Source organism: Clytia hemisphaerica, unplaced genomic scaffold (genome assembly GCF_902728285.1).
Source record: "Clytia hemisphaerica strain Z4C2 unplaced genomic scaffold, Clytia hemisphaerica genome assembly, whole genome shotgun sequence".
Lineage (NCBI taxonomy): Eukaryota > Metazoa > Cnidaria > Hydrozoa > Leptothecata > Clytiidae > Clytia > Clytia hemisphaerica.
Window position 1 is genome coordinate 564,367 of NW_027104477.1, and position 24,107 is coordinate 588,473.

The 24,107-nt window shown below is 35.5% G+C and overlaps 2 protein-coding genes across 2 annotated transcripts; one reads left to right on the plus strand and one right to left on the minus strand.

Moving 5' to 3' along the window:
- The first annotated feature begins 3,116 nt into the window (after positions 1 to 3,116).
- LOC136821462 (WW domain-binding protein 2-like) lies at positions 3,117 to 16,728 on the plus strand. The gene is made up of 9 exons (XM_067077697.1): positions 3,117 to 3,234; positions 11,927 to 12,032; positions 12,298 to 12,369; positions 12,555 to 12,615; positions 12,824 to 12,916; positions 13,164 to 13,381; positions 15,652 to 15,718; positions 15,964 to 16,022; positions 16,270 to 16,728. The coding sequence occupies exons 1-9, from the start codon at positions 3,179 to 3,181 to the stop codon at positions 16,312 to 16,314; spliced, it is 777 nt and encodes a 258-aa protein (XP_066933798.1). The 5' UTR covers positions 3,117 to 3,178; the 3' UTR covers positions 16,315 to 16,728.
- Positions 16,729 to 18,777: 2,049 nt separating this feature from the next.
- On the minus strand, positions 18,778 to 23,754 carry LOC136821483 (kelch-like protein 10). Its single transcript, XM_067077714.1, has 7 exons — positions 23,520 to 23,754; positions 22,992 to 23,184; positions 22,214 to 22,504; positions 21,021 to 21,344; positions 20,306 to 20,599; positions 19,449 to 19,841; positions 18,778 to 19,105 (listed from the first exon to the last, which is right to left on the minus strand). Exons 1-7 carry the CDS (start codon positions 23,700 to 23,702, stop codon positions 18,939 to 18,941), a joined length of 1,845 nt encoding a protein of 614 aa, XP_066933815.1. The 5' UTR covers positions 23,703 to 23,754; the 3' UTR covers positions 18,778 to 18,938.
- Between the last annotated feature and the right edge of the window lie 353 nt (positions 23,755 to 24,107).

Genomic DNA, 24,107 nt, shown 5'->3' on the forward strand with positions numbered 1-24,107 from the left:
TTGATTTTGAATTAATGAGCTAACATGTTTCAATGAAATTTCGTGATTTTTTTACTTGGCCTCGTTCAAAATCGGTTTGGTGTTGTTCTAGTGCTTTGTTTATTTTAATTTTGGAGAAGATTGCAAGGGATAGTTTGAGGATTCTGCTGAACAAAGCAAGTTCCATAGAAGTTTTTGGTTGTTTTTTTCAAGTTCAAAGACGATCATTCGTGCACTGGTGACTTGACTCTACTGCCATTTCCGTCGTTTGTATAAGTAGGAACTAGTAGTAATGACCCGTAACGTACCGGAACGACCCAGAACGACCTGGAACGACCCAGAACGACCCGGAACGACCAAGGTGGTCCGTTCCGCCCACGGGCACGGACAAAGCGCCAATATTCCACCCGTCGGGGAGAGAGCGCAGATCTGAAAAGCCGAAGGGCTAGATAGGCAACTTAAAGTTTTCTCCAGCAAAAAAAATTGACTTTTTAAATTTTGTGCCGATAGATAGGATCTAGCTTTCTAATTGTTTTCAGTGCGCAAGATAAAAAAAGTAGGCGGCAAACGCTATTTCACATCTTTCAAATTGGTGAAATTGTATGATTTTAGTCAAGTGTCTAGGCTCCATCGGGGGCTTTACAGGTCTGTGGAAGAGAGATGGAATGTCGCCCTTTGAAGTACAGCTATTAGTGAGGTAGATAACTCAGGACGACGGACGAATTATTGAAGCCTTCGTTCGCGCTACGGCACTTTTCTACAGGCTAACCCGAAAGCTAGGCAAACAAAAAATTTCGGATTTGCTATAGAACGAGAAATTACTGGGGTTAACAGTCGGGTGTTTAAGATAAAAACTGCAATTATTGCTCTTTTCGGAAATTATTGCCGAAAACGGCAATTTTTTTAACGATGAAATGCTGAATCAGCAGAAAAATAAAAAAGTAAATAAATGAAAATTGCCGTTTTCGACAATTATTGCCGTTTTTGCAAATAAAAGTTGATTTTATTATTGAACACGTGGTATTTGACACCCTCGTGATAAGTAGGCCCACTGTGCCTCGTTCAGTTTTGTTTTCAACTGGTTTTTGTTGGAAATGCAGATGGCAAAATCTAGTCATATGTAAACAAATTTACAACGGGGGTTTTGTTATGTTATCTCTTTCTGGCTATGTTTCGGCATCGATGCAGGATCTTTTAACTTATTATATTAGAACTTTTCATGTTATTGAGCAACAAAAAATTGAAAAAATCACTTTTAAAAATCCGAAAAACCTTTTTCTCAATGCAATTTTACTATTTTCAAACACCTCTGACATCTTTGCCCGTAAAAGGACAACACATTTTGCTGATTCAGCATTTCATCATTAAAAAAATTGCAGTTTTCGGCAATAATTTCCGAAAAGAGCAATAATTGCAGTTTTTATCTTAAACACCCGACTGGTTAAGTATACCAGAATAATCACGACGACTTTCCCGCGTGTTCGTCAGCGCCCTCTGCTAGCGACTCCAGAAGTCATGCAACTTTCGTTGACGTCAAACCAAATGTTTCATTTTTCCGTGAACTTGAACCCTTGGAACTTTTTTTCTATGTATGCTAAAGCGTTTCGGTTTTTACTAAATGAAAGCCCGTGATCTTAGCTTTCCAGCGGTATATAACACTGTGGACACGGGCTAGACGGCAAATTGGTAAAATGCCGAACGTTTTGCAACATTTTGAAAATTGTTTGCCGACAGGAGAAAACAAATTAGCAACTATCGAAGAACAAATGTGTCTGGAAACGGAGGAAAATGTATTTGGAGGCTGAAACTTTGTATGTTTATCAGAAAAAGGGTGAGGAATTCAAAAATCACAATTTCGCTAATTCTAGTTCTTTCATTTTCATGTAGTTTTTTTAACTTTTTTGCTTCTTTAGCACGGGAATGTCCCAAAAAAAAGTTTTTATTTCTGCCGAAATGGAATTTCTTTTCATTTGGGGTTTCTCCTTTCAGAAAAACTTATTCGATTCTTTACTCATAAGTTTTTGTTCCTCCATTTCCAGAGGCCCTTTTCCAAGCTATTTTCTTCAAAAACAAAAATAAAACAATGCAATGTCTTCTTTTTTCAAAAAAAGATATATCTTTCGTTATTTTGATAAATATACTAAATATTTTACAAATATTTTTATATAATAATATTTTAACACCATCAAAGAATTCTCCCTCCAAATTTGAGGTCTCTAGCTACACTAGAAAAAGAGATATGCAAAATTTAAGAAGCATGACTGGAAAATTTCTTTTTTTTCTTTTTTGACACATGTTTTCTAATTTTTCCAAGCTATTTTCCTAACCTTTTTTTTGACATTTTTAGTCAAATTTTTGACACTAAAATTTGAATATCTTTACAACCACTAATCCTCTGGAGGCCTATGACCCCTCATTTTCTTTCTTTTTCAAAGCTCTACAAGATAGGATAGATTTTGAAAAAAAAATTAAAACTTGAAAAATCTTCTGGAGTTGCTACCTCTGCGCCCATGGGTGGAACGGACCACCTTGGTCGTTCTGGGTCGTTCTTGGTTGTTCCAGTACGTTACGGGTCATTACTACTAGTTCCTACTTATACAAACGACGTGGTGCCATTTCCCACACGACAAAAAAAATCAAAAGCCTGCTAGAGTTTAGTAAAGATTTCTTTTCAAAACTCACATTTCCAGCAAAAGGTAGAACTGAAAACCAGACTTATTTGAGAGTTGTAATAAAATATTCTTACACTTGTGGCATTCAGTTTATCAGCACCAGTTTTTAACAGCAGTCAATGTCAATGTGGTGTGGTTGGTGGTGCACAGTTTCTGATTTATAAAGTTTTGGTTTGTTTTGGTTTGGTTGGGTGGAGTTACTTGGCTAGCGCGGGGAGAAATAGAGTTAGTTAGCCGGGCTAAAACTTGGTAACAGCTGGCTGCACGTCCGGGCAAACCCCGTTGTATTCAAAAGAGTAGGTTCTAAAGAGCAATACGTCAGATTACGTAATATAAAAGCTAGAGTCACACGTCCCATAGTAAAAATAGTATAAAAAACCTGATTAACTTACTTTTTACGTTAAACCACAAATTAAAAACAAAAACATTGAGCAAATTGCTCGCGCATACAAATATTTTCCAACAAATTTTAGGTTCAAAATTTCAGCGAAAGAAAAAAAGAAAGCAACCAACAAAACCTGGGAACTATGTCTGTCAATAAAATTGATGCTGGAAAGGGTCGTCTAACTCTTCAAGGAGACTAGTAAGAGCGCTCTATTTTCTTTCTTTCTTTGAGTCAAACTCATTAATGTCTGAATGAAAAGATGATGGTTTCTTCCGCTGTAAAAGTGGTTAAAAGTGGAAAGACACAATGTAACGACCCACGGCATGGCCCGAACATGTTCGGGCCTGTTCGGACCATGCTCGGGCCACAAAAAAGTATTATTGAATCGGCCCGAACATTTTGTTCGGACCATGTTCGGGCCATGTATTTACAATTGATACGGATTTGCTCGGGCCATGTTTGTTTTTTATTTACCTTTCCTGGTTTATCATCATCCATTGTTAAATATTTTCATTAGACAAATTCAAAGTTCCAAATACCAGTTTGATTCACAAAGTTGTATAACAGTACAAAAAACGATCCAGAAAAATTCTGCTTCGAATAGGAGAAGACCACGAGAAAAGGGAACGGGATAAAGAATAAAAAGAAGACCATATTATGTAAGATTCAAATCATTCTTTTTAATAATTTTCCTAAGGGGTCACTCACATATCAATTCTTCCCACGACTAACGTCAAATTGACGCTAAGGGGTGGGTGGGTTAGAGTCTTTGACGCTAAGAAATTTCACCAGAAATATCGATTTTTAATACGTGACAAATGTTACTTTCCATATTTCTTTTCCTCCTTTTACATTCCTAAATATTCGTTCGCTTCGCTATTTTGCAGAAATTTTAACCAGAACAAACGGCCCGATGTTTATGTCTCGAGTTCCTTTTGTTCAGACGGTCTGCACGGCCCTTGAATTTCGCTGACGGCCGGTCTTTTTTTGTCAAATGCGGCTTTTCTGTTGATTATGATTATGGAGATAATCAATTCCGGCAACTTTCCGAAAAAAGTTTAGAAATTTATCTCCATTATTTTTCAAATGTAAACTTCCTGAGCAAGCCGTACAGAATTAAAGATGGCTGACGAAACAACGATGAAAGTGAAGGAGAACATTTAGAGTTTCATCGATTTTCGATAATTTTTGAACTTTGACGTTAAGAGGTGGGGGTGGGGGGGTTTTCAAATTAGCGTCAATTTGACGTTAGTCGTGGGAAGAATCGATATGTGAGTGACCCCTAACTTAATTGGAAAATAGATGATTAACTTTTATATTTGAACAATATATATTTGAATAAAGATGAAGATTTTTAAATTTGTTTGCTAAAATAAGGAATTTAAAATATAAATATTGGGTCCTGAAATTACACGCGCGATCGTAGCAAGTTTTCGAAAATCTGGCCCGAGCATGGTCCGAAACTGCGCGGGCACGCGCGGGCCATTTTTAAAAAGTATTAATCAAGAGGCCCGAACATGGATCAGGCATGCGGGAATAGTGTCAGGACCTACATGTGTAGGGTTGGGTATGGGTGTGATTATGTATCAGATTGGCTATGAATAGACGTTTTTTCAAAGAGGACGTCCTGTTGAATAATAACAGGCGTAGTTGATCGATATAACCAGACGGTGTCAATCGAACAACTTCGAACAAAAATCGCAATTGAATCAATCGAACGTAATCGAACGTAATCGAATCTTAATCGAACGGCCGATTCCTGGGTAATATTCGATTGTGTTCGATTGCGTTCGAGTAATGTTCGATTGATAGTTGACTATGTTCGATTGGTGTGATTGATTGTCAATTACATTGGATTAATGTTCGATTACGATTATGTTCGATGAGTTTGATTGCGATTTTCAAAATGGATCACTCTGTTAGAGCTTTTTAGCGTGGGCGGCCGAGTGCTTAAGTACCATACCAAAGCGAATAAAATCTAATACACAATTGAATCAATCGAACGTAATCGAATACAATCGAACGTAATCGAAGCAATCGAACAGAAAATCCTGGGTAATATTCGATTGCGATTCGATTGCGTTCGACAATCGAATTGCAATTATTCGATTGCGTTCGATTCGTTCGATTGACACCGTCTGGATATAATCGATAATCTTGAGTAATCGATAAATAAAGGACCGGACTGTCCGGTGTATTTGTCCGGTGGCAAAAAATCCTTTCGCTACACCGGACGTAATATCTGGTGTCTGTCTGGTGTTGCATACAGGGAATTTTGGACGCTGGACATTTACAAAACAAAAAAATTAAGAAACACCGGACGCACCGGACTGGTCATGTCCAATGTTTTGATTTTCTGGTGGAAAAAAATATCCTTCTCCGACACCGGACATCCGACTTCCTTAAGTCCGGTGTAGAGATTGTCCAGTGGTAAAAATAATTCTCATTTTACACCAGACTTTTGCATGTCCGGTGTTCGTTAAGTCCGGTGGGTCGGCAGGCAGGGTCCTATAAATAATCGATAAGTAATCGATGGATTAGATATCGATTAGATTAACCGATAGAATCGATAGGTAATCAGACCTTCAAAAAATCTTGAGTATCATGATCAGCGATCGATTATTTCCAAGCTATCGATTACTTATCGATCACATATCGACTACATACAACCTATCGATTACTTATCAATCATGTATCGATTTTTAACAATCATCGATTACTTATCGCTCATGCATTGATTACTTATCAATTATTTACTTATCTTTGATCACGTATCGTTATCGATTATATATCGATCGTGACCGACTATTGACTACCGTGAGAGGTCCTAAAGCCGACAGCCCAGCCTAATTCCGACCCCCCAAATAACTGTCATAAAAAAAATTCTATGTTTACAAACATTCCCTCTCCAAGTTGAACGATAAACTATTGCTAGAACTCTCGAAACAAAACATCTAACAAGATAGCTGTAATGTCAAGATGTCAATTAATGTAATTAGAAAGTGCGAGTTGTAAAAATAATTACCTTTTATTCTGGATCAGTTGCTCATTTTTAAAACAATAACAGTTTTGTAATAAAAGTGACTTTGCGGGAAAAATACGAAACAACTTGGACTGGTTTCCATCAAGAAACAAACAGACTAAATTGTAAAAATGGCGCAAAGTTGAAAAAAGGGCGGATGCGGTAGCACTAATTTGAATAACAAACATCGAATCAATGAGGCGGCAACTATCAACGCCCTCTTTACCACCTATAAGTCCGGATGTTTGTTTACGGAAGGCCCGCAATCGGATAGCTCTTCATTTAAGTGTACTCTTTGACGACATATATTATCTTTACTAGAATATGAGCAAGGTGTCATGTAATACATAATAATTGTAATATACGTCGTCTATATGTATTCTTATCATGTAATATATAATATAATGTAATATACGTCGTCTATATGTATCCTTACACAAAGTCCTAGCCCCGCAATCAAGCCAAGTGCCAGTGTAAAGTAATAGAAACCAGGCTTGATTACGTAACGTTTCAAAATGAGCACGCTCGTACACAGACCTCTTTTATATTTTCGTGTGCTTTAGAAAATCAAAACATCTCGTTACTTTTTATGATGCTGTTACTACTGTTCTCATTTATGACGTTGTGCATATTGCAATAAAAAAATATGTTTTGTTATAAGAAGCAATTATTGTTATTTGGTTCAATTGGTTCAGTGTATCAAATCTCTCAGTTTAGTTGACACTTTGGTATCTTCGTTGCGTCACAGCGAAAGGTTTGTTTTTATTTTAGTTTGTATCTTTGAAATACCCCATCGGCTTTAGGCTGGGCTGTCGGCTTTAGGACCTCTCACGGTACATTACCGGCCCTTTTTACGTTGACCCTTATTCCACCAACGAGCTCAAAAATAACGCTAATAAGGTCCGGTGTAAAAAGGGCCAAGATAAGGTATTTAATGAAGTAAAGAAAATTCCTGGAATTCGCCAAATCTCATACCGATCATATTACTTTGAATAAACGCCCGCTTTCGAATTAATAATGCTCCTCCAAGAAGGCAAACCAAGTTTAGAAATTATCTCTGTTTCTTTTTTTTCAAATATAAACTATGCGAGCCGTATAGTGAAAATCAAAATGGCTGATGAAACAGCGAGACAAAACAGCGATGAAGGCAGCTTTTATCGATTTTCAGGGATATCAAGGTGTTTGACGTTTTTGGGTCATCTTTTAAAACGTCAATTGACGTTTTTCTAACCTAAAATCGATTTGTGAGTGACCCATGATCGACCACAGCAACGCACGCTGAGTTTTTTTCTTTACAGCTGTTACCTATAAAAGTGTCCGTCCAGCAAGCTAGAAAGTGGAGAGACATCATCAGGTCTCGAATTCCCAACCTAATGAATGTATCTGTACTTTCTAGCTTGCCGCATGGACACTTGTATAGGTAACAGCCGTAAAGAAAAAAAGCTCAGCGTGAGCGTGGTCACTGCGGCCGATCATCTGCTTTGAGGTATTTTTCGTTGGACTACTTTATTATTCAACAGAACATCCTCTTTGAAAAAACGTCTATTGGGTTTTATTATCAGTTAGGGTTAGGATTGGAGCTCGAATAAACAAGCACTCTTTTGTGATTTTCTCTTAATATAGTATAGTCTGTAGTTTGTACAATACAAATAGCCATTAGAAACGGTCTTCTGGCAAGAAGGTTAGGGAGTTGGGTTTCTGATCAGCAGAACTTTACATTTAGTGGTTTCGAATCCCACCGGTGGCGATCTTTCGGAAAATCATTCAAACAGTTTAAACTCATAGAAAATTCATAAAGTCCCAGAAAGTCAGAAAAACTATGAACTAGAGACTGAAAAGTATGAATAAATGAGGCCAGGCACAATTGATTGTTTGGTTCGTGTCCTAAAAGCTTTGAAAAATGGGTCGGTCGGTCGGTCGGTCGGTCGGTCGGTCGGTCGGTCGGTCGGTCGGTCGGTCGGTAGCTAAAATTGGAACATTTTTTCATTTTCCCACCAAAAACCTCAATGTTTGAAATTCCTCGAGCAATCGTGCAATCCTGGAATCCAAACACAAACACAAGAAATAGCCTGAAGCCCGGATCCACAAAGGCACGTGCCGCGATCGCAAGATAAGATAACTTCTACACTTGTAGATTAAGGCATTCGCGGCATGTGCTTAAAAGGAATACAGCTGTGACTCTCTTCTTTTAGGTGCTTAATATTTGTTTTTAAGTATGGATTACACCGGGACATTTTCTGTGTGCGAAGTGGATGTTATTTACAGAAGAATCAAAGCAGTCAGTTAAAAAAGATCCGCAGAGATAAGTTATCAAGTGAAAAGAAATATTTAGAGTCAGTCAGAGGACACAAACGAAACTATCAACTGGGCCTCGCCTAAGTCCAGATATGTCTTTTGCTTTTATGAAGAAGCCACCATCGAATGAAAATAGGAAAATCAGGAAAATTTTAACTCAAAGCACATGTACCTTGAAGTCGGGTAACTTGCATTAGTGTTCTAGTTCTAGTTCTAGTTTTATAAGTGCATAAGACATAAAATGCCTAATCGTGCAAATTCTACCTAAAATTACAAAAATGAAAAAGTTTAATAGCTAAGATAAAGATATAGAAAATTAGAATAGATAGGTAATTTATACAATTTTAAATTAGATTTATTAGATTAAAATTCATAAAAGTTTAAAAAAGTTCAAAAATAGTACAGTAATAAAAAGTGTTAAAAATAGTACACTAGGGGACGCACAATTAGGAGGGTCACATGAGAAAGGTGTTCAAAAGATGAAGGAGAGCAGATACTAGAATCGAGGTGAACAATAGAGTCCAGCTGGTCGCCAGAGGATAATGTAGCAAAAAAAACATAAGTAGAGCATAGACTCAGTGGAAGAACTGGCGCAGATTTAAGTGTACACTAGAATATTAAGATAAATAGAATTTTTGAATTCTTTTTCAGTTTTCAAATTTGCAGTTCTAATTGGTAATTTGTTCCATATTTTGAAGGTAGATGAGTTTAAATTATGTTTTAGAACATAATTTCACAGGTGTCATAGACACAGGGCACAAGTCATACAAATTACAGACCAGTAAAATTGTAGCGCGCTCGTATCATAGAGGCCCTCGTGCGCCTAGAACTTTGTTACATTATAATAATAATAATAATTTATAACATGAAAATAATATATGCAGTGGAAATGTTGTATACAAAATATGCTATTTAGAAGATTTCAATGACAAATCATCAATCCCAAATATTGACAAAATGACACTTAAAAGTTATGTAAATAATGACATTATCACAAAATATGAGGTGTATACACCAATTTACAACAAGATGTTTTTTCATGCTCAATAGGATGCTGGCGGTGCAAATGGATATACCTTATCGGGGAAAAAATGTCAGAGTTTTATTTAGTTGGGGTTTAAAAAATCTAACCAAAACCAAAATTTCAAATTCGTCAATTTTCCCCTGCAGAATTTACAATTTAGTCACTTTCACCCAACTAAATTGTCCAAATGAAATGCTTTCCTTCACTAGCTCGACAAAAGATCTTGTAATTCGATGTTTAAAGCACTAATTTCGGTTAATAAAGGTTTTAAAAATTTAGATTTAAATTTTGGTTGGAGTTTAAAAAATCAGGTAGAAGTTTTAGTCGGGGATAAAAAAATCAGGTAAAAGTTTTGGTTGGGTGATAAAATATCAGGGAAAAATTTCGTCACCCCCTCAAAATTTTCATCACTTTTCCTCAACATTTTTTTCCTCGATAAGGTAGATTGTCATGCAATGAAAACATTATGCTCCAAGAGAGCTGTTTTAGAGATATGAAAATAGTACTTTTATTATTATTTTCATTTTTGTATGAACAGAGCATTAAACTTCAAAAGTTTTGAAAGAAGGTAGTTCTTCCACAAGAAAGACGTTACCTGTCATTTTCTTGACAAAGTGACACTTTTCGACAAAAATATTGACAGGGCACTTAAGTGGGATACCTGCAAGCTTTATTACACCAAATATTTTAATTGTACCAAATGAGATGCCTTTGATATAAATAGATAAATATTGTGAAGAGGCAAACACTGGGAAGCGCAGTTTTAGAGATACAATTCTCATCAATTATTCTATTGTCCTTATGTTGACAAAATGACTTATTTTTACAAAATAATGATCAGATGGTCAAATATAAAGCTTCTTTAATCAACCAAAATGCTTCCTCACCATTTTTGAGGGGGTCCATATTGGGATCCATATTGGGGTCCATATATAGGGGTCCATATAGGGGGTCCAAGTTAATGTCTTCTCCCTTAAAAACCTTTCCGTGTAAATCTCTTAACCCTGGGATTTTGGCTCAATTTCGTGACACAACAAAGCATATGATTTTGAAATTTGGATATTAATAATTTGGTTTGTTGTTTTTGCTTGGGTTTTTCAGGGGCATTAAATTTTTGCTACTCGCCATACCGTAGCTTGGTCTTATGTCGACATCCCGCCCAGTCTCGACACCCTTTTTTTAAAGCTGAAAATTAAAGAAAGGTCGAAACTATTTGTCTTTGCATATTGGTAAGAGAGGAAATATCCTTTTTCAATCAGTAATTCAATCTTCCGTATTACTTTAGGCGTACAAACTTTCGCGAGCAGAAACTTTCGCGAGGACGAAAAATCGCAAAATTCACAACATTTACTTTTGCGAATTTAACAGAAAAATATTTTTCGCGTGCATAAACTTTCGCAAATCAAGACTTAAAACTGAGAATTTTCACATGAAAAAATGGCTTAAAGGTACAAATACTTCTTGGATTGGCTTGAAACATTTGTCCTTTGACTTATAATTAATTTGGCAGGCTAAAAATTGCCGAAAAAGTTACATTTCATTCAAAGTTTGAAGTTTTACAGATTTTCTATTTTGTCAAGAATTTTTCGCGAGCATAAACTTTCGCGAATGACCCTTCCTAGAATTTTTAAAAACATTTCACGAAAAGGGCCAAAATTCGCGAAAGTTTCTGCTTGCGAAAGTTTTTACGCCTAAAGCATTCTTACCTCTAAAGAAGGGTGTCAGAGTTAGATGAGGGATGTCAATATTAGACCAACTTACTTACAGTATTTGGTAGCATCAAAGCACTGCAGCAGAATTCCACAACATTGCTATTTTTCATAGCACTTAACCCAAAGTAAACTTTTTAACCTAGGATTTAGATTCTCTAACTAGGTATTTTTCAAAATCATTCTTGACAGTAAGCCACTTCTGCTTTTGCTAATCAAGGATGTCATATTGGTTAATTAAAAACTACAACATCAAAACCATGATGAGAAAAACTGAGCGTACGATTACGATGATTACTTTAATCGTAGAAATTTTAGGGAGATTAATTTTAGCGTTTTAGCGAGTTTTCCTTATTTTCGCTAAAATAAATCTCGCTAAAACACGCCGAATCGACAGATCACTAAAATTTATCCACGCAAAATTTCTGATTATATTCCCTTGATACATTTTTATCAATACGAAGGGTTTCAGTGCAAAAAAATGCTAGAAAACGAATTCAGTCAATAATGTAATATGAGTATTCGCTAAAATTTATCCACGCGAAATTTTTCGAAATCGTGATTCGCTAAAATAAATCCAAAAAAAATCAAGATTTTCCTGACTCGCTAATATACGCTAAAATTAGTCTCGCTAAAATTTCTACGATTAAAGTATGCAATTACTGTGTTATTGTTTCAATGCTGAAGTTTTTCATCACTCAACATGATATCCTGATTAGCAAAAGGTCTATTAATGTGTCAATATTGCAGAGCGCCACTCTCTAAATGTAAATTTAAAGACACCCCAGCTCAAAATACTGATAAAAAGTTTTCTTTTTGATTGAATTATCTTTTTTTCAGTGTTGTTCACCATGAGAAAAATATTACATTCTCTTTGGAAGGAGATCGTTTACCAGCAGTTTTGAAAGGAACACATTCTGGAGACGTTTTTATTACAAATCTTAGGGTAAGAACTTCAAATATCAAAATTCTTTCTCAAAACGGTAGAGAGAACAACCAAACCAAAATGTTCTGATTTTTGAGAGGAAAACCCTTATTGAAACAAATTTATTTTAAATAAAAAGCAGGCTTAGGATTTATGAAAAGTTATGTGTACTTAAAAACAATGATTCCAATAAATATACACTCAGTATATAACCTTTTGGGAACTGCATTTTTCAGAGACTTGTACAATTTTTTTCCTGTTTTTATAAAAGATTACTCTTTTTCAGCTTATTTTTGTCAACAATGGCAAAGGATATAATACTTTTTCAATGGACTTCCAAAGTATTCGTAACACAGAGGTACGATTATATTTTGAATTGTCTGATCACGAGAATCCATTTTTTGCGCATGTAATAAATTCTGAGAATTCTGATTGCTCCTGATTTATTTTTGAAAAAAAGAGCTTCTTCAATCTCTTAAAAAAAATTAATTTAAATATTTATCAGTGTTCATCATGAGAAAACAACTTTTTATTTTCATTCAGGTCAAACAGCCCATCTTTGGAAGCAACCACATCAAAGGATATGTAAAGTCTGAAATCAATGGTTTGTTTTTTTATACTTTGCCCCAAAAGAGTATGGTTTAAACATTTTCACGAGTTTATTCACTTTCGAAAGTGTTTCGATATCAATACATATGTTTAGAGATTGTTTAAGATTTTGAAAGGTTCCATTCCCCAAAGTAGGTACCACTTGACCTGCATTGATATTAAATGTATTCTTAATTCTCTCTAATTCTGATCATCTTATTCAGGCGGTTGGGAAGGAAGTGCCAATTTCAAAATTGATTTTCCTAAAGGTGGAGCAATCGAATTCGCTGAACGGTTTCAAAAGACCGTCAAAGAATGTAAGAATTGCTTTGCTTTTCATTTAAAGTATGTGAGGTTAAACCATTGGTTTTCATTAATTTCAATCTTTTAAAGATGTAGCAATTCTCTTTTTCACATACTTTCATAGGAGAATGTTTCAGTTTGACAATATAAATTTGGGTCGAAACTTAATTAAATTATAAATCATGCGAAACAAAACAAGCTTATGAACTTGCATTGAGCAGATTCTATATATATCATATTGTTCTCCCCTCTATTTTTCAGCATTACGACACCGACAAGCTGGTGTTGCCCCTCCACCCCCTATGCAACCAACATATGGTGGAGGTTACTACCCACCTCAAGGACCCCCACCCATGATGGCTGGTGGTGGTGCACCAGGTTATTACCCACCTCCCCAACCTGGCTATTATCAATATCAATCAAGTGCACCACCTGCTCCTGGTTTTCAACCCAATATGGCTGGCCCGCCACCACAAGGGGTAATTATCTCTATTATTTCGATGAAATCAAGCTCATCCCATCAATCAAATTAAAAGATTTAAATATCATAGGCTCGTTCAGCTGGCACCCGGGGGGCTTAGGCAGAACTATTATTTTTTCACCTTCTAAATTCGCTCTAAAGGCTCCTCTAATTTTAAAGTAGTCTCTCTAAGGATTGGAAATGTTTCGAAATTGGACTATGGAGGTATAAAGAAACAGGAAAAGTATGCTATTGTAACCAAGCTCGCCCTACGATTAAAAAAGTTACGATGTATGTATGCCCGTAAAATGCGTGTATACTTCCGTCCATTCGATTTTTCACAATAAAAATGAAATGAAAATTGATTTTTTTCAATTATTTTAAATTTTTCATTTTTGTTTTTAAATTAAAAATTGAAAAAAGAAAAATTGAGATTCAATTTTCAATTTTTAATTTTTTGTCCATGTGGGCGATATTTCTGTCATGATGATGTATCATTTAGATTAGACGGGGGTCTGAAATGGCAATGTTTGTTGCTTGCGCTTAGGCATCCTTTGTATAATATCTCTATCACATAAAACATTTTACACTGTTTTTTAATATTGTTTCCTTATCTCATCAAATAATAGTGATGATGTAACATCAATCATGCTTGGCTTTAAACGTAGCTTCTGCAGATGGGTTCAACCTAAGTATAGTCCAAGATCCGTAAATCGCAATAGGTATACTTACGCAATATAACATGCAGCAGAACAGAATTGGTGGAGTGATTCTGCAAGACAACTGCCACGCTGGAGTAATCGTCTATTTGAAGGTCCTGAAGATGCTGTAACAGGGCTGGGTGGTTCAGGAAGTTTACAAAGATTTCACCAAGTCACGGTGGAGAATAATCGCGACAGCTACAATTTGCTGTAAATCTTTAGAACTACTAAACCTAAAAAAAACCTACAAAAACCTTCCGTAGAATCTCCTTTCCATAATCCCCACACCGATCCGATCCGGTTGGAGATTCAAAGTAACAGATCTTACTGCTAATTTGCCAAAAGCTTCGGTCTTGCATATCATTCCAGTTTGTCAATAAGATCTTATATCATTAGTCATTAGATGTTACATTATTATGTTTTTTCTGATCGTGTTAATATGTTAATAATGTGATAAAGATGTTATAGGACAATATGTATAACATCTACAGCAGTCTGCGACAAATCTATCAGCCTAGCTTCACTCTTGCCATGTTCAGACCCCCATCGACCCTAAATGATACATCATCATGACAGAAATGTCACCCATATGGACAAAAAATTAAAAATTTGAAAATTGAATCTCAATTTTTCTTTTTCAATTTTTAATTTAAAAACAAAAATGAAAAATTGAAAATAATTGAAAAAAATCAATTTTCATTTCATTTTTATTGTGAAAAATCGAATGGACGGAAGTATACACGCATTCCGTAATCTCATATATCGTGCATTTTTAATGAGCTTAATCTTATTGGCTCATTGAAGCTTTAAAAATTAGTTGAGACGAGATTCATTGTTTCTGACATCAGTGTAAGGAAATATTTGGACTAAAAAAATGCCTGTAAACTTGGCAATCCCTCGTCAAATAATAAGATTTTTCGATCAATGTTTTCTTTAAGGTGAAATCTATTGCTCTGAAATTGTGTGTGCTTATAAAGAATTTATCATTTTTTGGCTTGAGAAAATATCTTTTCAAAACAAAATTGAATGGATAACGAAATGGAACATAAACTTGTGTCGTGGACGAAGTTTTATTTAATTTTCGTATATTATAAAAGGCTAGAATCTTCAATACTGATTATTAGAATGTTCAGAGCAAACTTGAGTTCTACTAAAAAGTCTTATTTCATCGGGCGAACTTACAACTTCTTTTGATACATTTTATAAAAGAAATCAAAAGACTTTAACGACCAATTACCGACACATTCAACTCCTGTTTTTCTTTATACCTCCATGATTGGAAGAAAATTTTTAAAAAATGTGACTTTTCACTGAAAGTTGGTCTCTCTAAGGGTTGTTTTTGGGAGGTCCCGTACATCTGCACATGGCTTATCTGCTGCCAACCTTAGTACCTTAACTGGCACTAAAAGTTGAAATAATTTTTTTACAACTTTTAAATTTAGATGAACTTTGAAATGAAATCGTGTGCCAACGATAACGTTTCGATTTTCTTGTCTTTGTAAAATGATTCATTAGCTACGTTAGATTTTAAATTTCAATGGATGTTTTAGAATAGAAACAGTGTATAATTCTAAATATTAATTTTCAGGGTCCTGCGCCACCGCCATACCAAACAAATGCTTATCAAAATAACGCCGCTGCTGGATATAATAGCGGTAAGACTTTTTTCCTCATCATTACAGTGCATTTCGTGGGTCTTGAAAAACCCACCCTTGAGGGCGGCACAGCCTTGGGTCGGACCCCCTCCCGGGAAATTAAATTGAGATGACATGCATGTCATCTAAACTCATTTTATGATGAAGAAAATTACATTTCCCCGCCTGAAAAAACTCCAGTCGTATAAGAAATTTGAAGAAAATTGTTTTGACAACTTAAACTAATCTTTTCTTGTTTGTTGTAGGTGTCAACGCGAAAGCTCAGGAAGCCTACATGAGTGGAAATACTGCTTACATCCCGAACGTAAGAATCATAACTTTATAGTTTCGTCTGAGTTGGCTTGATATTTTTTTAAGATGGCTCACAATATCAATTTATATGAAAAAGAAGCCGTTGCAAAATATTCGCTTGTTTTATTTCCGAATATTTTGAAAAATGATATGATAGATATGTAATAGTTATCGCATAGTATCGAATACAATATGCGATATATTTTCCAATTTTTAAGATGATTTTTCGTCATAATTTGATATAATTGGTTCATTTTCAGGATGCACCGCCACCGTATAATCCAAACTACAAGAAGGACGATTAAGAACCTCATGAAACGTGTATCATATTTAGAATAAAATTTATCACAAACATACTTTAAAAACGAGACGCTGGGTAAAGTTGTAGTTGTAACGTATGGCGAAATCTAAGTAAAGATATTCATTGGGTTCCTTACTTGAGAAGAACATATAACAAGAAAATCAAAGAACAAATGAAAAATATGGTTATGTGCGTTTGTTTTATGAACTTATTCAAAGGACCTATCTTGCTTGAAAACTGGTTATTTGTAAAAACTCACCGGGTGAAATTTATACATGAAATTTTTATTGTTTTTGTTTTTAATTTTAATGCTAAAAGAGCTTCATAAGATATGGCCCATCATGGCTGGAACCCCCCCCCCTGGCCGTAGGGGGGGGGGCTAAAAGGTCGAGCAGCAATTGGTACCTGATTTTTTACTGTGGCTAGGGGGGACTAACCATGTTAGGGGTCACCTATTTTTTCAGATAGACCTGGGGGCTAGATTCTATATTTGGTGATTAAATTAAGAGCAGCCTACCAGACCATAGGTTGGCACTTTTTCATCTTATATTTTAATCTAAGCTCAAATTTTCAAAATTTCCCCCATTGGGCCAAACCATGGTTGGCCCTCGCGGTGTCACCAAACTTCAGCCCCCCTAATATGAAAAAAAAAATCTGTTATTTTTTGTAGCTGAGAGAAAGAGCTTTCCAACGATACCAAAGTTGATACCTGAATCGTTTGTCCTGGTCGAGAAATTGCCTTTGAAAGAATAAATTTCCAGAAAAATATGATGAACTTTTTAACCTTTTTCAAAAAAGTTAGCGGCTTAATAAAAAAGGTTAATAAAAATTTTTTAAATCTTTAAAACTGGACCAAACTGTCCAAAATGACTATTGCTACTAAGAGAAAGTAGATAAAGGCATTTTAAATGAAAAATGAAAAACAATTGAGTCCATGTTAAGGGATGGCCCTGTTCAGAAATGGATCATGCCCTCAATCAAGCTATTGACTCTCACAGAGTGCGAGTTAACTTATAATGAATAAATTTATTTCTTGGGAAGTCGAGAATCTTTCTAATTTACTATCTTGTGTATCATAATTATGAAAATAGTATTTCTTTTTTGTTAGTATTCTTATTTTGTAATATAAAATTGAATAATTATTATTTCTTTAGAAAAAAAAGGTTTTTATTAAAGTGGAGGAAAATCTTCTGTTTTATTTCTTTACAATGGCTTAGGAATCCGTGAAGTTGGTGGTTGAAGTTAAGGGCGACCCAAAAGCTAGATGTCTACCCAAAAGTAGGGTCAGGGTGGTGGGTACCTTTCCCTTCGTTGAAGTTTTCACACGCTGAACATCCAGCGGAGGGCATTAAGTACCATTTTCGGTCATTTGTTATGACTCGGATGAGATTGAACCTACAACCATGCGCACCATAGTCTGATGTTCTACAATCAGTGTCATAATATATTGGCACTTTTGGCTAATTTACAATTTTTCGAAAATTGAAGTTCGAGCGAGAATGTCAATTTTTAGGCCTTCAACTTGATTTCATCTAGTATTTCGATCTGGGAGGGATTTATTGGTTTCTAGGCTATATTTCAAGCCCTACTGGACTATTTTTGAACTTTTAGATCCTAAGGTCCTAAGTCTTGAGTCTAGCGTTAAAACTCTACCCTTCGAACCTACTTTAGAGCACCTACAAATCGATTGTGGTTTCAAAACACCCCGGTGAATTTCCCTTTTGTGCCAAGTATTTTGTCCTTGATTGTCTTTGAAAATTAAAAATGCCGATTTCTGCTCTGCGGGGGTCTAAAATTAGGAGAAACCCCGAAGTATGTGAAAAATAACCCTTTTCCAACCATTTTGAGGCATTTTCATTAGGTCAAAATCAATCTTTTGTGAAATATTTAACTTTTTGAAAAGGTCCAATTTACGAAAAGTCAAAAACGTGAAAGTTTCAGTAAATTTTGACTTTTTTTCAAGTTTTAGCCCCTAAAATTGACAAAAGCCGGATTTTGAGCCCGAAAAATTGCTTGAAACTTGAAATTAGACCCCCCGCTGAGCAGAATTTGGCATTTTTCAGTTTCTCAGACAATCAGTGTCATAATATATTGGCACTTTTGGCTAATTTAAAATTTTTCGAAAATTGAAGTTCGAGCGAGAATGTCAATTTTTAAGCCTTCAACTTGATTTCATCGAGTATTTCGATCTGGGAGGGATTTATTGGTTTCTAGGCTATATTTCAAGCCCTACTGGACCATTTTTGGACTTTTAGATCCTAAGGTCCTAAGTCTTAAGTCTAGCGTTAAAACTCTACCCTTCGAACCTACTTTAGAGCACTTACAAATCGATTGTGGTTTCAAAACACCCCGGTGAATTTCCCTTTTGTGCCAAGTATTTTGTCCTTGATTGTACCTTCATGCTAAGATCGCTTATAGTGAAAGATTTAGTAATGCAAAGCAAATAAATGAGTCTAATTTTGCGGGTTTTGAAATTTTAAAATATTTTTCGGTTTTTCTATAATGGAATTAAAAAAGGATATATTACAAAAGATGTATAAAAAATACTGAATAAAACTAAAAAACTAAATAAAAAATAACTAAGAATCTAAAATTTACATATTTTCGGTATTTAATGGCTAAAAAGTCTTATTGGCTTTCGTTACTATCACTACTAGAGGCTGCCAATCCTTCTAGGGTGTTGATTTCGTAAAGGCTTCCTTCGTTCCTGGCTCCTCCTTCGGCGGCGCCGTTGTTATTCATCCAGGGGACGGGATCTAAACCACCTTCAAAGAACTCGTCTGCTTTAGCGATATCTAAAGAAATGGATATCAGAACTGATGAAATATTGAGGTCGCTCGGTATCTTTCTGAACACAATGTAAGGGCCCCTTGGCCAAAATATGTTAATTTCGAGTGTCTTAATGTTGCCGCCTACACTGCTCAGAATATTATATATTTCAATTGATTTGAATAATGTTAATAAATACTATGGGGACACTTGCTGGTAAATCAGGTGGACAACCATGTTTCAATGTTTATTTCTTGAGATACAAAGATAAAAAGTCTCAAGGAAAATATAAAAAACGCTGTTATAGCAACTCTGAATGGATCGTTCTCGGCTTTGTAAACATTTTCTTTCCAAGTATAAAACACTTACCTAAGCAAATAGCTTTCATAGCTGATCGTCCAGCACCGATAGGTCGTCCGAATTGCCATGTGTTATCTTTCAAATCAAAAATCTCAACATCTCTCAAAGTCGTTGAACCAGTATACCCTCCCATGACATAGAGCTTATTCTCAATGACACATGTAGCGAAGTTACTTCTTTCTTGAGACATGGGTGGACCAATGGTCCATCTATTGGTGACAGGGTCGTAAATTTCAACGGTTGCGACACGAGAGGTGCCGTTGTACCCGCCAATGACCATTATTTTGTTTTCTTCGGGGAAAGATACGGCAGACGCACCACTTCGTTTGACATTCATGTTGGTAATGTGGGTCCAGTTGTCACGTTCAGCGTCGTAAATTTCGCCACTATTTAAAGCATCGCCTACAAAGAAAATGAAGTAAATAGTAAACATTTAAAGAATGATATTTTAAATTTGAAGAGAAAACTGCTTCAGAATGGTTGACAAACAGAATTTAATCGGCTGATATTTGAAATGCTCTAAGATAAACTTAAACAAAATCTTATTTAAGCAATGACTTCTCCAAGTTTTTTTAAGTCTGTATGATATTTGTTAACTTGACCCAACTTCATTTGAAAAGTACCGTTCCAAAGTACGTTCGACGCTCTCTGATTATATTTTCAAAGCAAATTTCATTTTCATCGAATAAGGGAACGTGTCGAATGATAGGGTGTCGTTTATGAGGGTTTCTTATCGACGGTGACTTATATAATCTAATATCATCGAATAATGGAGCGTGTCCAATATTAGAACGTCGAATAAATAGCTGTAATTTTAAATAACTGTAGCTTTAAATACAAACTTAGGAAACAATAAAATTAATCACCTGCGTAACCACCAAAGATGTACATCCGGCCACGGTGCACCACAGCCGCTGCGTCACTACGTGGCACATTTAACGGGCTAATTACAGTCCATTGTTTATTTTTTGGACAATATTTTTCCACAGAAGTTAATCTTCGGACGCCGTCGAAACCAGCCAATACGTAGAGATTGGAATTATATGCTAGGGCGGATGTAAAGCAACGCCTGTAATGCATGGGCGTAATGCTGGCCCATTCTTTTGTAGATGGGTTGAATTTACGAATTGTGTTCAAATAAGAACGACCATTGTAGCCACCTGTTTGAAAATATGGAGAAATATCACAATATTAATATTTTGTCAATATGGTTCCACTCCGTATTACATAATCCAAGGGACTCATACACACTAGAATAGTTTGTTATTGCAGTCGTCCTAAGTGAGAAAATTTCATTATCCTGTTGTAACCTTCATCTCCGTTAGGAAAATTATTCAGGAGTGCCGAATCGTTGTCTACAAGCTTTTTCGCTAAAAGATATACACAAGCCTACTAAAATTTTCGCTTCATTCGATTTGAGTTCCAGAGAAAAATTATTGAAATTGTCAATAAAGGATTCAAGTAAGGCAGAGTCCTTAATCGTAGAAAACTGGAGATATATGAAAATGGTATGCAGCAATTAAAAGGTAATTTGACAACTTTCTCAACACAATTAACACAGAATGCTAATCATTTTCATACCTGCCATATAAACTTCTCCATTCAATTGATCAATGCCAAAGTAACTTCTGCCTTCTGTCTCATCTTTCAAATGGGAGGCTGGTGACCAGTACCCAGTCTTTATGTTGAAACACTCCGTAGTATCGAGTGTCCGTCCGCGATTCCAGCCACCGTATAAGAAGATCACTTGTGACGGTAACCGATATTGATAACGTAAACATTTGAGTGAAGGGTATGGGTCGAAATTAATTCGATGGAAGATTTGGAAACAACCTTTGTAAATAGTTTTGACGAGTTTTGCCATCTTTTTATTGGTTTTCCAGCGTGGGTGCGTTCGGAATTTACCTGTAAGAGAGAGACAAGCTTTATAAAATTAAGATTAAAAGTTGAGGGTTAAAGGTTTAATTTTTACATAAGTGTTCCCGTTTCAAATCAGGCACATATTTCATATCAGGACAGTATTAAATTACGCTGATATAAGCAAAAAGATGTTTTTCTTTCCTCTTACTGACGAATCTGGCTCCACATCTGTGTCAATCCAATGTGAAAAGCTTGTGAATTAAAATTGATGAGTAAGCAAACGATAGCGCTCTTATTTAAAAACTAAACGTTTTAAAGACGTAAAACAGGACATGGAAAATACTAAAGTGAGGACTGTGGGTAATTCAGTCATGGCGTGTCGTTGACAATAGCGAGTTTATGTATTGGAGATAAATCGAGGGACGGTATAAAACAAAGTTGACTGTCTCCAAAATCACCTTCCACTTTGCTCGACGATGGTAAAAACACCAAAATACAGTCGTCTGTTTAGGTGATTAAAGGCGATATAGAGCCGTACATCGACTATCGACTTTGTTTTGTATCGATTTCACTTACCGTCGCCCTCGATATCCTCCGATACATAAACTTGGTATTACTCATGCGAGCAAGGTCACCACCCAATATACTTTCCCACACTCTCGTAGTCAATGTATCTGAGTACCAAAAGCATGTACGGTATGGTACACCAGGCTTTCGAGAAGAATTAAAAATGTCTCATAAATGTGATCATCCCACAAACACAAAAACACACCATATACCATATATATATGGTTCCTTGAAACAGACCTACCTTCTCCTTAAATGTATCATTTTGCTGTTCATTGTTTCCGTTCCTCATCTGAGGAAACCCCAAGCTTGTGAGACATGACCAAAAAAAAAATCAAATATTTTACCTTCGATAAAGTCAAAATTCATCAACGGGAAACGTAACCCCTTCATCAATTTCTCAAGTTCGCCATTTCTATTTTCCAAATCATGGTCGACCCATTTCAAAATAAAATCAATCAAATATTCCTCTTTTTCTACGTTTAGTTCATCTCTCCATAAGATTTTAATCAGTTCACTGGATGTGAGATCTAAGAAATCTTCAGTAGATGCGAAAACTTGAAAGTGACGTAATAGATATGATTCAGCAAAATCATTCAATTTCAGCTGGTTATAACGCTCTGCAATTTGTTGAACACCTATAATTAGAAATGTATTTCATTATTAATATTTTGAATCGTTATCATACCCAAACGTAGGCTCTGTGCACATCCCCAGAATTGATTTTGATATCAAAACATATCAGAAGGGAATGCGCGCAGCCTAACCCAAACGCTAATATAAAACAAAACATTTAATCATGTAAGTATTTAGACTGAAAGGTATCGAGACAGGGGTGATGAACTTCCTTGAAAAAATGACGATGCTCGCGAAAAAATAAACCTCGGACGAATATAAAGACATTGGAATTCGCAAAACAAGCCTCAAAACCTATTACCGCAATTACTAGCAAAATAATAATAACAGAAGTTCGTACGACAGAGGAAATTTTTGCCTCAGTTGCCTCATGAAAGACATCAAGCTCCGAATAACTAAGAAAAATCAAATATATGGCTGTTGGGATTCGAATTGTTGAGATGAACCGTAGATATCTGATGCTTAACTTAGCTAACGAGAGAAACTTACCTAAGCAATTATTAGCGTCAATATGATCTTTAATGTATCTTGTGCAAGATGTGAAAAGATTTGCCAACTCCATTCTATCCGCAAGCATGAAGAGATCCAACGCATTTTCATTGGTCATGCTCAGTTCACCAGTATACATAAAATCCAAAATTGTGGTCATTAGCGAATCTTCGATGTCTCTCAAATGTATTTCCTAAGGAAAAAAATGTAAAGATATAAAAATTAAATCTACAAAGAAAAAATTGTGGAAACTCTATATTTCCTAAGGAAAAGAATGTGAATGTACCTCTAAAAATAATTTTCTAGTCGGCAAAATGGAAGTCTATGTTCGTAAGATGTACTAGTATCTTTCTAGGCAAATTGTTCATATCAAGGAGGCTAGTATTATTTACCGGAATCACGGTTTACAATGCCAAAGCACAAGTACTTGTAAAATAATCGACAACAACCAAATACTTTGATCAAACGCGGGGTAACCCCACCGTTCAGTGTATTTTCTAAGGAAAAATTGCTTTTGACTTCACCTACCTTCGATTGAAGTTCTTTGAAATCTTTGGTGACCATGACTTTGAAAACAGGACTTGAAGCTGCTAATATGAGTTTATGTGCAGGATATTTTGTGCCCTCTTTAGAGAGAATACAAACATCACACATTTCATCATTTTTTCGCATGCATTGAAGCGATTGCCTTAAATCTATATTCAAATCCATTTTTAGAGATAGAAGTATTATAAAAACGTCTTATTCCAATAAAAGACTAACCGAAAATAATTGAACAACTTTTGAGGTTTTTTAAAAAGATGCTTTTTACTTTATTTGACGTCAATTGTTATCAATATTGAAAAAAATAACTGTGACGTCAATTTTGAATTGACGCAGATGATTGAAAATCATGAAATTTTGTTTTAAGTCATTTTTCGTCGGTTTTAAAAGGCGAAATGCAAAGAAAAGACTTTTTTCAGTCGTAATAAGCTTAATCTTCAGAAGGCAAATTTTTTGATTTTGGCCCCTAATTGGAACACCCGTTCCGCCTACGGTTTAAGTTTTTGAATTTAATAACCTTGCTTACAGTGTGAATAAAAGAACTACGGTATAAAAATATAAGTTTACAATTTT

Coding starts and splice junctions, on each gene's coding strand:
- LOC136821462 (XM_067077697.1), top strand. CDS start 3,179: ATGTCTGTCAATAAAATTGATGCTGGAAAGGGTCGTCTAACTCTTCAA. Junction 3,235..11,926: donor CTAACTCTTCAAGGAGACTA/GTAAGAGCGCTC, acceptor TCTTTTTTTCAG/TGTTGTTCACCATGAGAAAA. Junction 15,719..15,963: donor CGCTGCTGGATATAATAGCG/GTAAGACTTTTT, acceptor TGTTTGTTGTAG/GTGTCAACGCGAAAGCTCAG.
- LOC136821483 (XM_067077714.1), bottom strand. CDS start 23,702: ATGGATTTGAATATAGATTTAAGGCAATCGCTTCAATGCATGCGAAAA. Junction 21,345..22,213: donor GAATTTTGACTTTATCGAAG/GTAAAATATTTG, acceptor TCTCTCTTACAG/GTAAATTCCGAACGCACCCA. Junction 19,106..19,448: donor TATGAAAGCTATTTGCTTAG/GTAAGTGTTTTA, acceptor CCATTTCTTTAG/ATATCGCTAAAGCAGACGAG.